The 13,788-nt window shown below is 40.3% G+C and overlaps 1 protein-coding gene across 5 annotated transcripts in view; it reads left to right on the top strand.

Annotated features, from left to right (window-relative positions):
* Positions 1–13,788, top strand: part of CNTN6 (contactin 6) — a 218,048-nt gene that overhangs the window by 180,898 nt on the left and 23,362 nt on the right. For all 5 annotated transcript variants that reach the window (XM_019536617.1, XM_019536616.1, XM_019536620.1 and 2 more), the window contains one exon: positions 4,321–4,448. In XM_019536617.1, coding sequence (XP_019392162.1) covers positions 4,321–4,448 — 128 coding nt within the window. The remainder of the gene's footprint in view (positions 1–4,320; positions 4,449–13,788) is intronic.

The raw sequence follows: 13,788 nt of genomic DNA, 5'->3' as shown, positions 1-13,788 counted from the left end.
TCACATGCTTTCATTGCAATTCATGCAGCGGGATGTTGAAGATTGTTTCACAACCTTCTCTGTATCTAGAATATGTCTTTATTTGTGTATGGATAGAATCTGTATTGAATAAGCATCAGTACATTCGATGGGGCCTTCTAACATCTTTTTATGCCATTCTAGCAGCACAAAGGAGACTTAAAATTGCTGTAAATAACGGAACGCCTTTGGCATGGGGATGGCATAGCTCTGTCTACAGTACATCACCTATGTTCACACAATGCTCCAAGGCCTCTAGTATCTATTTTAAACTTGCTTTAAACTCCCCCAAAGTTGCTACAAATTACATTTGAGAATTAAACTATCCACCTGCTGACCTACATTGGAAATAATGTAAAGCAACTTTTATATTCCCAATCCCTGATATAGACAGTGCTAAACATAGCTGTGGCACACTCAAAGATCCAACCCTATACACAGCCGAGTGATTAATCTTTCTTTGGATAGAGCATTTCTTTAGAGCTCTGTTTGCTTAGACTGTAGCTCTTAGGAATAGGGATTGTGTTTTTGTTCTGTATTTGCATACCACCTAACCCAGTGGCATCCTGATCGATGGCTGGAGCTTCTACAACCTCCTGCACTACAAATAATACATACATGATATTTGATGGCTCACTCAGAATTTTAACTCAAGCATACTGTGGGTGAACATATGCTAATCCACAGCTGAAATATCCCTTTAACACTGACTGTACAGCCTCTATATCTGCACATACTTTGCTAATTAATCAGCTGAATCAACTGTTTTATCACCAGGAATTTTTAATAGCAATGTTTATCTGCAGCTGTGGCACTCATTTTGAATGCCTCAGATGCTGGCAGAAGAGGAAATGAAAGATTTTGCTAATGCCCTATGTTCATATTTACTTAAATCCATCCTCCAGACACTAGCAGCAGGTATTTCTCCCAAGGGAGAGTGAAAATGAGACCATTTTGTCCTATTTTGATGTACGGCTTAATAATGTCAATTAGAAGGTGCCAGTTCCTTCTGATGCGTGCAGTCGCTCTTCCCTGAAAATGTCAGCTAGATCCATAATTCCAGCTCCTAGTTTCATATTTTGCCAGCTCCAGTTTGATATGTGGATATCTGATGGAACGACTGTTAAGTCCAAATTTATTTTCTTAGCCTAGCATTAATTGTTTGCATGCAAAAGCTGCACCATCATCATCAAGGTAACAAGAGTATTCATTGAAGGCCAGTTTCCTTCCTCTCTCTCTCCAAAGCCTGGGGACAAAAGTTTCTTTCTGGATAATTCAGAACAGCAGTACAGCCACGCTGTGGCAGCTATTATAATTGGCTGCCCCAGATGCGGCTATATTCTTGCACAGCAGAGCTCAGTGGATGACACTGCTATCCTTTCTTTGCTCCTTCTTCAAAGTGTACCATGTAGCAGCACAGAAGTGCCCCCACTGCAGCTCCACTATGCACGGGGAGTGCAGACTCGGAGTTAGCTAAAGGTTTTTCCTCTCTAGGAGCAACCCTTCAAGTGAGGTAGGATCTGAAGGGTGTATAAAAGGTGAAATTGGAGTGGTGTCCCTGGGCTTAGCACATAAGCTGAGATATTCAAACACCTGGCAGTGTTGTTGAGGAAGCCCATAATGCTTTTAGCAGGCATCACATCTGTCAAATACTTCAGATTAAGGAGAGTCAAAACTACTAAGTTTAAAGTGTTCAAGGCAAGGCAAATTCCCAGAACGTAGTGGAACAATTCTCAGAGCAACGCTACTAGTTGAAAATATTCCCTGTTTACTGGTGGTCACAAATGTATTCCCATTCACAGAATTTGGGATATTTTTTTTTCCTTCACTACTCCCTATGGCCTAGGCCAGCTTTCAGCATAGCCCCGTGCAATAGAAAGGGCACAGATTCTGTCACTGTAGGATCCTTGCTCAAATCATCTTAATGTCTTCATTGCATTTCCCTTGTTTGTGGAGAGACATTGTACTCTGATACTTTGCTTAGCGAACAAACCATTGATAGCTGAAGTTTTTTAACATCTCCAAGTCATGTGAGATCTATGACAAGGGAACATAGCCAAGCAGCCCTCTCCCCTTCCAAACTCTTCATGTTCTGGGAACTGAACAGGGAGAATAACCACCATGAACTACACCTGGTGGAAATGACAGTGAATTTAATCAGCTCTGAGGCATACACAATTCTCTTTCTGATTCAGCAATAGAAGCGAATAGAAAAAACCCTCTCAAGCACCCCCTGCAAAGGCTAGCTTCCCTCCTGACACCTGATCATGCAGCACACTAAACACAGGTGTAAGAGCTCCCTGTCATTTGACAGTTAGCTGAACACAGCCTGTGATAATTATCCCCAAATTGGGTGCCTGGCTTCACTCAAGTCAGAGTTTGCTTTTGCACTTTGCTGCGTGGCTGTGCTGCAAGATGGATTATTATTTCCATTTCAGCACAACTGGGGCCAGGTTCTGTGTTCAGTTACAGAGATCTTCTCTCAAGTACATGAGCAGATGAGAACTGCAGTCGTGTGACGGAGAGTGAAACATGGCCTATTGTGTACTATGCATGGAAATGCAAGACTATAAATATAAGGTTGGAATACAACAAGATAGTGTAATGTTTTGTATATGTTTAATGGATGTGCTATTGCCCTCAACTTCCACTTGTGCTCTAGTTATTGCTCATTTGCTTTAATAATTTATTTCATCATCTAAATTTATGTTGTAAGTAATAAATATTGAATACTCAGGCTGTGAAGCATGACTTGGATATTTTTCTAATATAAAAGGACTTTTTATTAGATTTAAAAGCCAATTAAATCGAGGATTAAAAAAAAACAACAAAAAATTCCCCTCATATTTTATTTGAAGTGTTTGTGGTACTCGTAAACTCATGGCTGATGTTAGTATTGCCACTTTCAGAGGACTTTCATATTTCACGTGCATTTATGACAATCTCTCTTGGTATTCATAATTAAAGGAAGCAACACAGGGTAAAAGTCATTGCTTAAGCTCTCAAAATTTCAATAGCAAAAGCTCAGGTTAGACCATCTGCTGATTTACACCCTGAAAAACTACACTGACCTGAATGGGTATAAATCAGTGCAGAATTTGGTCCATAAAATCCCAAACTAGTGTTTTATATTGCTCGAGAATTTTTTATGCACTTTCATTGGTTTTTTTCTGGAGTATATTTCTCCATCTACAGCCACAAACCTTTCCATTTTCTTTGTTGGTCTCAAAACATTTCTAAGTATAATCAAGGCAGTACCCCCAAAGTCAGCGCATAATAAAACAAGCCAAAACATAGCCACTAAGACTATGTACAAACAGTCAAAAAGACCAAAGCTGAATCAATTCAATCTTTGCAGGTCTAAGCTGTGTGGACCTAACTGATAAGCAAGTGTATAGATGTTCACTTTTGATTCTGGAAATACATGTATATGCCTGCAGTGGCCTGGGTCAAAAACTGGGGGGCGGGGGAAGAGGCAGGGGAGTGGGGACTAGAGCACACCTCCCTGCTGGGCTGGAGCAGACAGCTTGGGCCAAGGCTCGCCCGCCCACCCTAAGAGGAGGGGCTTGCAGGGGAGGCAGAAAGCATCCTGGGGTGCTGGCGGACTGCGAGTTAACTTGAATCTGGAGGGGATCTGGGACAGAAGTTCAATAAACTGATTTAACCGAAAACAGGTTCATCTTAAACCAGTTTGGACCGTTTTGAAAGTGGGTTATATATACTAAACTTCTGTTGTGTTACAGATTTGAACTGGTTTCTGATCACTTATACTGGTTTATGTGTATCCCTAGACTAAAAGGGCAATTTCTTAAGGCAAAATGAGAAAGCTGACCATTTTATGTTGTTTTCATTGCTTGTGAGATGGTGTTTCAGGGTCTTACCTAGACTAATAACTTTTAATAAAACTGACCAAATTACATAGGGTGTCTGTCCTCATATCTCACATTATGGATTGCTTACCATCTGGGTCAGGAAAAACAATGCCCATGGTATAATATAATAATATTATTGGGATGTTATTTCATCTTCTGAAAGATCTAAAACTGACCACAAAAGGACATGGGGAAGGTGACTAGATGGATTGATGGTCAATTCCAGTTATGTCCAAGTTATGCTACTAATACAGAGATCATTAATAAAACCGATGTGAAAAATTAGTTGATCAGCTTGTCATAGGAAAGCATATACATACCTAATGTATTTAAATATTAAAAGGTGCGTACTGTGTTCTTATTACAGTTCTTGGAAAAGAAGTCAGAACAGCATCCTGTACAGCCAATACACTTCTTTTTTTTCCCCCAGGATCACTATGCTAGCAGATGGAAGTCTGAAGATATATAACATAACCAAATCAGATGCAGGAGTATATACTTGTATAGCAACAAATCAATTTGGAATTGCCAGGAACTCAGGGAACCTGATTGTGAAAGGTATTTTATTGTCTTCATTTGTGCATTATGAATATTGGAAATGTACATGCATATTTGATGAAACAAAGATCGTTCTATTACAGCTATGATACCAGGTTTAAACTAAAATAGTATGCTGGAACAGATGTAGACAGCAACTAAAAAAGAAATGCCCGACTTATCCACTAGTAGTGACTATTTGGTGTTATTTTTAGAAGATAATACTTGCCACAAAACCTTGGTCATTTATGGCAGTGCACTGGGTATCAGCAGTATTATTAAATCAGTTTTCTAAGAACTAGAGGAGAAGAAATTTGGCAAGAAGTCAACACCTCCCTTCCAATATACAACAGGAATCATCATCATCTTCATCATCATTTATTCTTTATATTAAAAACACTTAGAAATCTCATAATCCCATTCTGCTAGGTACCGTTTAAACCCAGAACCCCCAAGAGCTCACTATCTTTGTCTAGGACAGGAAAAAAGTCTTAAAATCTAAGGCTGTGAGCCTTTCTGTTCTCCAATAAATACTTATAATGTATACTGGACCTTAGTTCAAAAAAAGATATTGTATCTTCCTCAAAAGGATGGAAATTTTGAAGCTGAATGAAAATTGTATTCTAGTAAATGAGAAAACCACTATAAAAACCTGTTCCTCTGTCCCATTTGATGCATCCCACTGAAGCTACAGGGAGATGACAAGGGAATTGTCTTAGCCATTCCTACTGTTTCCAATTCTTCATATTCTTAAATACTCCCCTACATACTTTCCCAAGGAACAAAAGGAGCAGTTGTGGAATTGCAGAAGTTCTACTTTTCTTGAAGCTTAACACCTAAGCCTGCAAATTCATGCATGTCATTTCACAGCCCACCCAACAGCTAAAAATATGTAATTCTCAGGGGAATAATCTGAGCTGCTAACTAGCTAGAAATGTTTGCATTACTAAGCAAGTCATTTTACTTTTCCTGTTATCGCCTCTCCTCCCCCTGGAAAAACACCCTGCGTATTAGCCAAACTTTTAATCCTCTTCTCAGAAAGAAAGAAGAAAAAAAAAATCGACTTGATGTCACTTTGTGAGACATCATTATGAACTTGTCAGAGGCAGGTTACATTATGACAAGTCTGATCTGAAGAGAAAGAGTGATATAACTTGATGGGATGTGTCAAAATGCAACTACTGAGTTAATATGTGAAAACTATATCCCTACTGATAGTTTTTGGGAAATTGAACCAAAATATTACTTTCTGGTGCCCATATAAGCTACTCATTTTTTTTTTTTAAATCCCTCATGAACAAGGGGATATTTTCAGTCTTCCCATCCCCAAAATCATCCATGCACTGAATTCAGAGGTGGTTTGCCATATTAGTCTGAAAACGGGAAGAAGGCAGGGCTGGATGACGCCTTTCAGACTAATTGTTTCAGAGATACCTGAGCTTTTGCAAGCAACAACCTGCTTCACTGGATTCTGTTATGCTCTGATGAAGCAGGCAGTTGCCTACGAAAGTCCATGCCCTCAGTTAGTCTCTAAGGTGCCACTGTGCCCTACTATTTTTAAGTATCCAGATTCTACAGAATCCTCAGGTCAATGGGTGATAAACCCAAGAGTTGAAGAATAATGCTTTACATTAAGGTGACTGACATTCAGCCCTAGCCCTCAGCATAAAAAGGAATTTCACTCTCCATGAGCAGCTAAAAATGTGCAGGTGATGATGAGACCACAGCATGATATCTCCACCTGTGATTGTCAACTTTAACGTCTCTGAGTTCATAGCAGTGATCTGGGGTGCACCGTGTACCACGAGGTGTATGAATATGGGGTTTTTTCATTGTAGAAAAGGTATGCTAAGATGCCAACTCTGAATGCAGACACACTATACATCAGTTGAGTGTGATTTATAGGGGTACATTTTACTCTTGCCTTAGGTAATATTACCTTTCTTTAAAACACAGGCAAAGTGCACCAAACCAGTCTAAATTATGTCTGCATTAGACGTGGTGCTAGCATAACTACTCCAATGGCTGAAATGCTGACACAAAGTATAGGTGTTTCCTCTGCCAATTCGCCATCTCATGGCTAGTCCATGTAAAGAGTAAGAACATATTACTGCTACCAGATAATGAAGACATTCCCTCACTTCAATACTGAGCACTTGCACTTTGTTGCCAAAAAGATTTTTGGGTTCTGTCTCTACTGATGAGTGGGTGGGATGAGTCATTACACAAATCTTAGAGTCAGCACAGAGGAAAGCGTAGCAAGTTCAAGACTTTCCCTCTGTCCTGCTATCTGATTGTGATTGCAATTCTTAATATAAATGATTTCTCATACACATACCTAACATTTAACATCCAGTGGTAAAGTTGAAAAGGTTGACAAGAAGGTAACTTCTTTATCAGTAGGAGCATCTATACGAGCAGCTAGCTGCACAGTAGTCTAATTCTGCTGTGCCGTAGCGTGTAGGGCAAAACCTGTGCTAATACACTACTGCACAGTAGTATTAGGCTACTGCACGGTTAGCATCACTAAAAGCCATGTGCCAGCACTACTATGCACTGGTGCAAGTTACTGCGCGTTGATTTAGTATTTGGTTATCCAAGTACTAAACTTAATGTGCAGTAACTGCAGCCTATTAATGAACATGGAGACACAGCCAGGGTTATGCAAAAACCTGCCCAAAACATACACACACAACACACACACACACTAATATCAGGGTTATCTCAGTAAGGGGAGTCGTTATAAAAGTAAAAGATTACCCATATAATTTTAACTCAATTTTAGATAACTTCCCAATAATTTCTTTTCTATCCTGCAGGCTTGACTTTCCCTCTTAACCTAGGGCAACTGGCTAAAGCAGTTTTCACGTTCAAATTATGAAAGTTCAATTAGCGCCAATGCAATGCAATGTATAATTTGAGAAAAAGTTACAACACAGCTAGCGGTGAATAAAATGAGTAGTTTAGTGTTCAGGCAGCTCTCACTTCAGGAGACCTATATACAGTTTCACATGTATACATCCTAATGGAGCAGTATGTGAAGATCACATTAAAAACACCCCCCAAAATTATTTCATTTGGCATTTACAAAATTTATTTAAAAACTGAGTAACAACACGGTATAAAAATGATCCTGTTTGCAGGGAACATTTGTTTTTGTTTCCCCTCTGGAGAAGTTTTGGCTGTTCAATTATAGGCCTCATTGCTTCAGCATTATTTTCAACTGAAATGTCAGAACTTGGAAAAGCATATCTAATGTGCAAATTAAGTTTATTGCTGCTCATTGAGTTGTTTATTCTTTGTGATAGAAGTCTTTATTATACCTCAAGCACACAGAGGATCTTATCTATTTTTCTACTCTGGAAATGGGACAAGCTATACAATACATGTCTGCAGCTGCTAAGCAAGATAGATAGATAATGGAAAACCAAGAGCTTTTAAGAGGCCTTTTAAAAGGATTTGAGGCGGAAGTCTTAAACAAAGCTTCATAAAGGAAAACAAAAACATCACAATGAGTGAACAACTAGACATCACTTGGTAGGATCTTGCTAGAATGAGGGGCCCAGTGGGACAATTGCCACATAGCATGATGCTTTGATGAAAGATGGAGTTTTTACTAAACTTACAACACACACGCAAACTCTATGCAACTCATAACAGGTCAGTTTAAAACATTTATTTGGGGGGGGGGGGGAAAACATACCTGCCAATAAGAAACATTTAAAGGCAGGATCCTTTTTGAGATAATAGCTTGAGATATAGTTATTGCACGTTGTTATCTTATAAATGGAAATCTTTCCTGTCTTGCTATTCTAAAGAACAGGTCTATAGTTGGCATCCCTAGTGATGAATCTTTCAAACTGTTTTCCCATCCCATATGGAGTCAGTGGAAAATTGCAAGCCATCTCTAGAAGTCTAAATCAAAGAGCGGGATTTCTGTAACAGGGATACAGCTGACTATTAGATGTTAGAGCAGAGTTTGTTTTCTATTGCTTTGATTCTGGGACTCAAAAAATGGTCAACACATTAATTTTATGGCTGATTTTCCCAAACAATTGTAAGTCAGAGTAGTGACAGAGATAGAAAGAGAAGGACCTGTTGGAACATGTGGTGTATGACTGATATGGGTGATCAGTGCTGGACCATTGAGGAGCTGGTGATGCTTCAGGAGTTTTTCTTACTTTTCTCTCCCTCTCTCTCTGCCTGTGGTTTCTTTGCTACTTACTTTATCTACAACTTTCCTGAAAGAGTAAATTCATTTTGTTTCTTTGGGTTTTTTTTCACCCAAGTGTATAACTATACATAAAGCTTTATAGAAACCCCCCCGCAATACAGACATAAGAAAGTCACAGAACTGCTCAGTACTGTGGAACTGAGAAATCCAGGAGAAACAGCATGAGATGGCAAGAGTTTTGTGGACAGTATATGGAGTAAAGAGGCACTTGAAGGACAAAAAAGGGCTTCCTGAAGCAGACACAGCTCTTTAAAGGTTAAGCTAGCTGCTAAAGATGAAACTCGTTTCCTAATGCAACTGCATAGACTTATTTACACCAGGGATGACGTTGGCACAGAACCATCCAACCAAGCATTGTGGTACACAAGACATACCAATGTCAGTGCATATGTGATTAGGAGTGGTTGGCCATAACTGTGTGACAATACTTGTGTTCCTTCCCACATATGACAGTAAAAAGTCCAGTAACACACACACACACCCCTCCCCCTAGGAAAAAGGTCTGAAAATAAAAGTGAACTCAAACAGGTCAAAAGCGTACCTGAACCAGATTTATTCAAGTAAGTTAATACAATAGATATCACAGGACTTGATTTGTGTTCTTCTGCTTTTAACAAGAGAGACTGCAATTTAGGTTATCATTAGGGCTGTGTAAAGCTTTGGGTGGTGATTCAATTCGAAGGAGATTCGGCCCGATTTGGTGGCCGAATCTCTAAATCTAAATTGAATCAGGGGACCAATTAAAAGGTTCAAATTGATTCAAAGCTCTCCAAATCTTCAGAAAAGATTCAGAGAGCGTCCATGATTCGGACAGTCCCCGGTGGCTGCAGCAGGGAGCTACAGCTGGACTTGGATCTGGTAAGTATTATGGGCGGGGGAGGGTGGGCTGGAGGAGGGGGCCATGGGGGGAACCAGGACCCATCCCCTGCCTGCTCCCCCCGCTCCTCCCCCATGGCTGCCCCACCTGTCCCAACTGCTGGTGCTTTAAAAAAAAGCTCCGCTCACTGGGTAATGCCAGGCAGGGGGTGATCCCTGCTGCCCCCCACTTCCCCATGCTGCATGGAGGGCTTCCCCCCACTGCCCCATGCTGCCATGAGCCCCCCAACCCTTCTCCTATGCTTCCCCAGTGTCCCCACGTGTGTCTTGCCCAGGCCAGCTCTGGCCCTTTATTAAAAAAAAAAAAAAAAAAAACCTAGAAAAGCCCTGGGATTCCTCACTCCTGCAGTGGTCTTGGAGAGGAGGGCTCATGCAGAGCCTCCCATGTCGTGTGGGGCAGTGGGGGAGGGCAGCAGGGATTGCTCCCTGCCAGCAGGAATGGTGAGTCTGAGGGGTTTTCTCATTTTTTTTCTTGAAGGGCTGGAGGCATGGTGGGCCAGGGAGCCATAGGTGGGCAGCAGAGATTGCTCCCCTGGCCAGCAGCATTTGCTGAGTCAGGGCTTTTTTTTCCCCCCAAGTGTTGGGACCTGGGGCAGGCGGGGCAGCCATTGCTGGGCTAGGAGAGTGGGTGGAGGATTGACCTGGGTGATTTGAAGATTCAGAGATTCAGCAAGAGCCAAATCTCTGAATCAGATGCAGCGGAATAGATTTGGGGCAATGATTCGAATCACCAAATCAAATCACTGTCCCCCAAATCAGCCAAACCCAAAGCAAATACTAGCCACTTTGCACAGGCTTAGTTATTATCTTTATTGCACTCAAATCTTACACGAGGCCTGATGACATGTTTCTGTCTGTCCAGTGACTGAATGTAAGTGTGCAGTGCATGTAGAACTTCTTCTCCCTGCATAAATCAAGTAAGGAATTCTGGTGTCTTATATTTTAATTATAAGCTTTTGCGTGCAGGAAACATCTTTTTTTTTTTTCCTTCTGTGTTTGCAGAGCACCTAGCACAGTGATGTTCTGGCCTGTCAGAGGACTTCTACATTGTATAGCAAGAATAGATTTAAGTTTTAAAGTTTATTAGTAAATGTTAACATTTATACTTATTTACGTGCCTTTGTAAGGTGGAAGAGAACATAGGACCCCACATGTGGTAATTACATGACATATAGTTTGTGCTGATATAAAAACATGCAGTTAGTCATGGGGTAAAGGGGGGTTAAGAAGCTGCAAAGTGATGCTGTGGAGAGAAGAGAAACAAGACTTTGCCCATGGTAATTGCAGTGATACAAAGCTGTTAAGTAGACAGTGGTTTTAGTATGCCGTATACAATTACAACAACAGCACAGAAATTCCCACAGTTCTGGTAGGGTGTAGGTGCCAAACTTCCTGCTGACTATGATGAAGGACAGTACAGCCTGGCTAGATTAAAACAGTGCTAACCTGGGTTGGTTTTTGTTGATGTTATTTTGGGGGTGTTTTGATTAATTTATCCTATATCCCAGCTTACTCTTTCATGCAATACCAAACCTCTGTTGTGTATCCGGCGTGACATTCAGCTATAATTGTGGTCTGACACTTAATACCTTGAAGGGGAGAGGGAAGAGGCCAGCTCACCCACCTCTGTTGTGCTTGAACCACAACACAGGGAAGTTGTGAGAGTTGTCCCATAGATTTCAAAGAACTTTGAATCGGGCCCTAGCACATTGGAAGGAATCCAACCCCAATTCACTTAAATTCAAGGGACCGCAATTGTTTCCAGGCTTTGGACAAAGCTGTAATGGGGTAAAGCGTTTCATGTTCTCTCTTCTATTTGCATAGCTTTGAACAGACAGATATAATTTATCTCATGATACCAAAATGTGCAAACAACTTTGAAGACATCTGTCCTGCAGAGCTTCAGAACGGAACAAAGACAGCAAAGGGAGAAAGCGCGCTACAAAAATACAAAGTAGCCAAGGCTTGATACTTGATGCGTTTCTTACTAATGCTGGGGGAGGTGTTTGTTTCTTGGCTGGCTTGGGCCAGGTTGGTTTTATTTAACATTTCACCGTAGAGATTTATAGGCATCATAAACCTCACCAAATCTTGGTGGGTTCATGCAGTGTCAGGCAAATGTTCTTCTGTTTGTTGTACTGATATGGCAAGTTTAGTCTCATCGAAAAGCAGATGCTATGCTGTATCTATTTATGTCACTGTTACCATCATATAGATTATGTTATGCTGTCTGTATATATCTTTACAATTTTGGTCATTGCTTGATCAGAGGACCTGAGCCATGCATACATAAGGAAAAGAGTAGGCATAACTGCCTAATAACACGATGGCTAGTGATATTTTTGGAGTACTGCATCCAGTTTTGGGCTCCCCACTATAGAAAGGATGTAGGCAAATTGAAGAGAGAGTCCAGTGGAGGGCAACAAAAAGGACCAGGGGGCTGGGGCATATGACTTATGAAGAAGAGGCTGAGGGAGCTGGGCCTATTTAGTTTGGAGAAGAGAAGATTGAGGGGGGATTTAATAGCTGCCTTCAACTCCCTGCAGGGCGGTTCCAAAGAGGATGGAGCTGGGCTGTTCTCAGTGGGGGCAGATGACAGAACAAGGAGCAACGGTCTCAAGTTGCAGCAAGGGAAGTTTAGGTTAAATATTAAGAGAAACTCTCCCATGAGAAAGGTAATAAAACACTGGAGCAGGTTATCCAGAAAGATGGTGGAATCTCTATCCTTAGAGGTTTTTAAGACACAGGTAGACAAAACTTTGGCTGGGATGATATAATTGGGGATGATCCTGCTTTTATCAGGGGGCTGGTCTGGATGATTTCTTGAGGTCCCTTCCAACCCCAATTTTCTATGATTCTAAGTCACTTGATCTGCAAGACTGCACTTCCTGTTTCAACCGACATAGCTCTTAGTTTCAGGAATCACTCTTAAAATCTCAAAAAAGTTTGTTCTAAGCAGCCAGTTAATAAGAAACAATTTATTCATTTTTGCTAACATAACTGATTCCTGGATAAAATAAGGTTTGTGCAAATACACAATAGGAGAAAAGACTTAGGAGTCAATAATGAATAGCAAGACGAATGTGAGTCAACGGTCAAGAACATGTACAAGTCGTGGGAAAACCGTTTTTTCTCTATTCAGGGTGGTGAGGACCAACCTGGAGTAGTGTTCTTTGGGTTTCACCTATCAACAAAATGTGTACAAGCTGGAACGAGCTCAGAGGAAAGCAATGAAAATAATTAGAGGTCTGAAAAACATGACATATATGGAAAGACTGGAAAAACTGGGATTATGAGTCTAGAGAAAAGAAAGGGATGATTTAATAGCAGTCTTCAAATTCAAAAAGGCTTGTAAATAAAGAGGATGGTGATCAATTGTTCCTTGTGTTCACAAATGAAAGGACAAAAAGTAATGGGTTTAAATGTACAGGAGAGATTTAGGGAGGATTTTTTTCAAAAGCTTTGCCAATGCATTTTGTGAATTTAAGTTTTGTAATGATATGTTGACTGAATACAGGTCCTGCAAATGTCCTTCCGTCTCTTTCCACAATTTTTCAGAACATATTAATATTTTTTAATGTATTCTGTGCCCAATTTATTCACATGCATCTAAATACTCACCGTTTTATAACACTTCCATGCACAAAATCTTTATTCAAGGGAATTGCTAACAACAGTGACAATAAAATGCCTGTTATCTCTAATCTATCTGCCAATCTTGGCTACAATAGTAAAACCATTTAAACCAGTTTCTTTTCCCTTCAGCAAACTACGATTTCCGTAATTGGAGCTGCTTCTGTATTTATCACTGTATGGGGTGAAAAAATTACATAAAAAAAAAATCTTAGTCTTTCAAGTCATCTTTTTTGGTGTCTGAATATTGTAATGTAAGTGACTCTGTGGAAACTACCACTGGTGTTTCCACGCCTTAAAAGGCCAAGAAATCTCTGTTTTAGAAGGAGAGGGAGACAGCCACTATTGCTTTTGTTGTCAGTGTTGCAGTTTTTGGAAGGACTTGCAAAGTCTGTACTATCATGTCTCTACCCATTCTCTGCAAATTTTTGGCAGCCTCAATGGGGAATTTGGTTTTATTTGAATTTAAGTCAAATAAAATGGCTATGGATTTTACAAATCAGTACACTATAGATGAATCATTTAGCCTAGCAGGTCATATGTAGCACCCATTGTATTCCATCTGCTATAAACAATAGACTGTAAATGATCAACAATGAAATGAAATCAACAAAATGT

Source organism: Crocodylus porosus, unplaced genomic scaffold (genome assembly GCF_001723895.1).
Source record: "Crocodylus porosus isolate Cpor-Errol unplaced genomic scaffold, CroPor_comp1, whole genome shotgun sequence".
NCBI classification, from domain to species: Eukaryota; Metazoa; Chordata; order Crocodylia; family Crocodylidae; genus Crocodylus; species Crocodylus porosus.
This window is presented reverse-complemented; position numbering and strand designations above follow the sequence as displayed.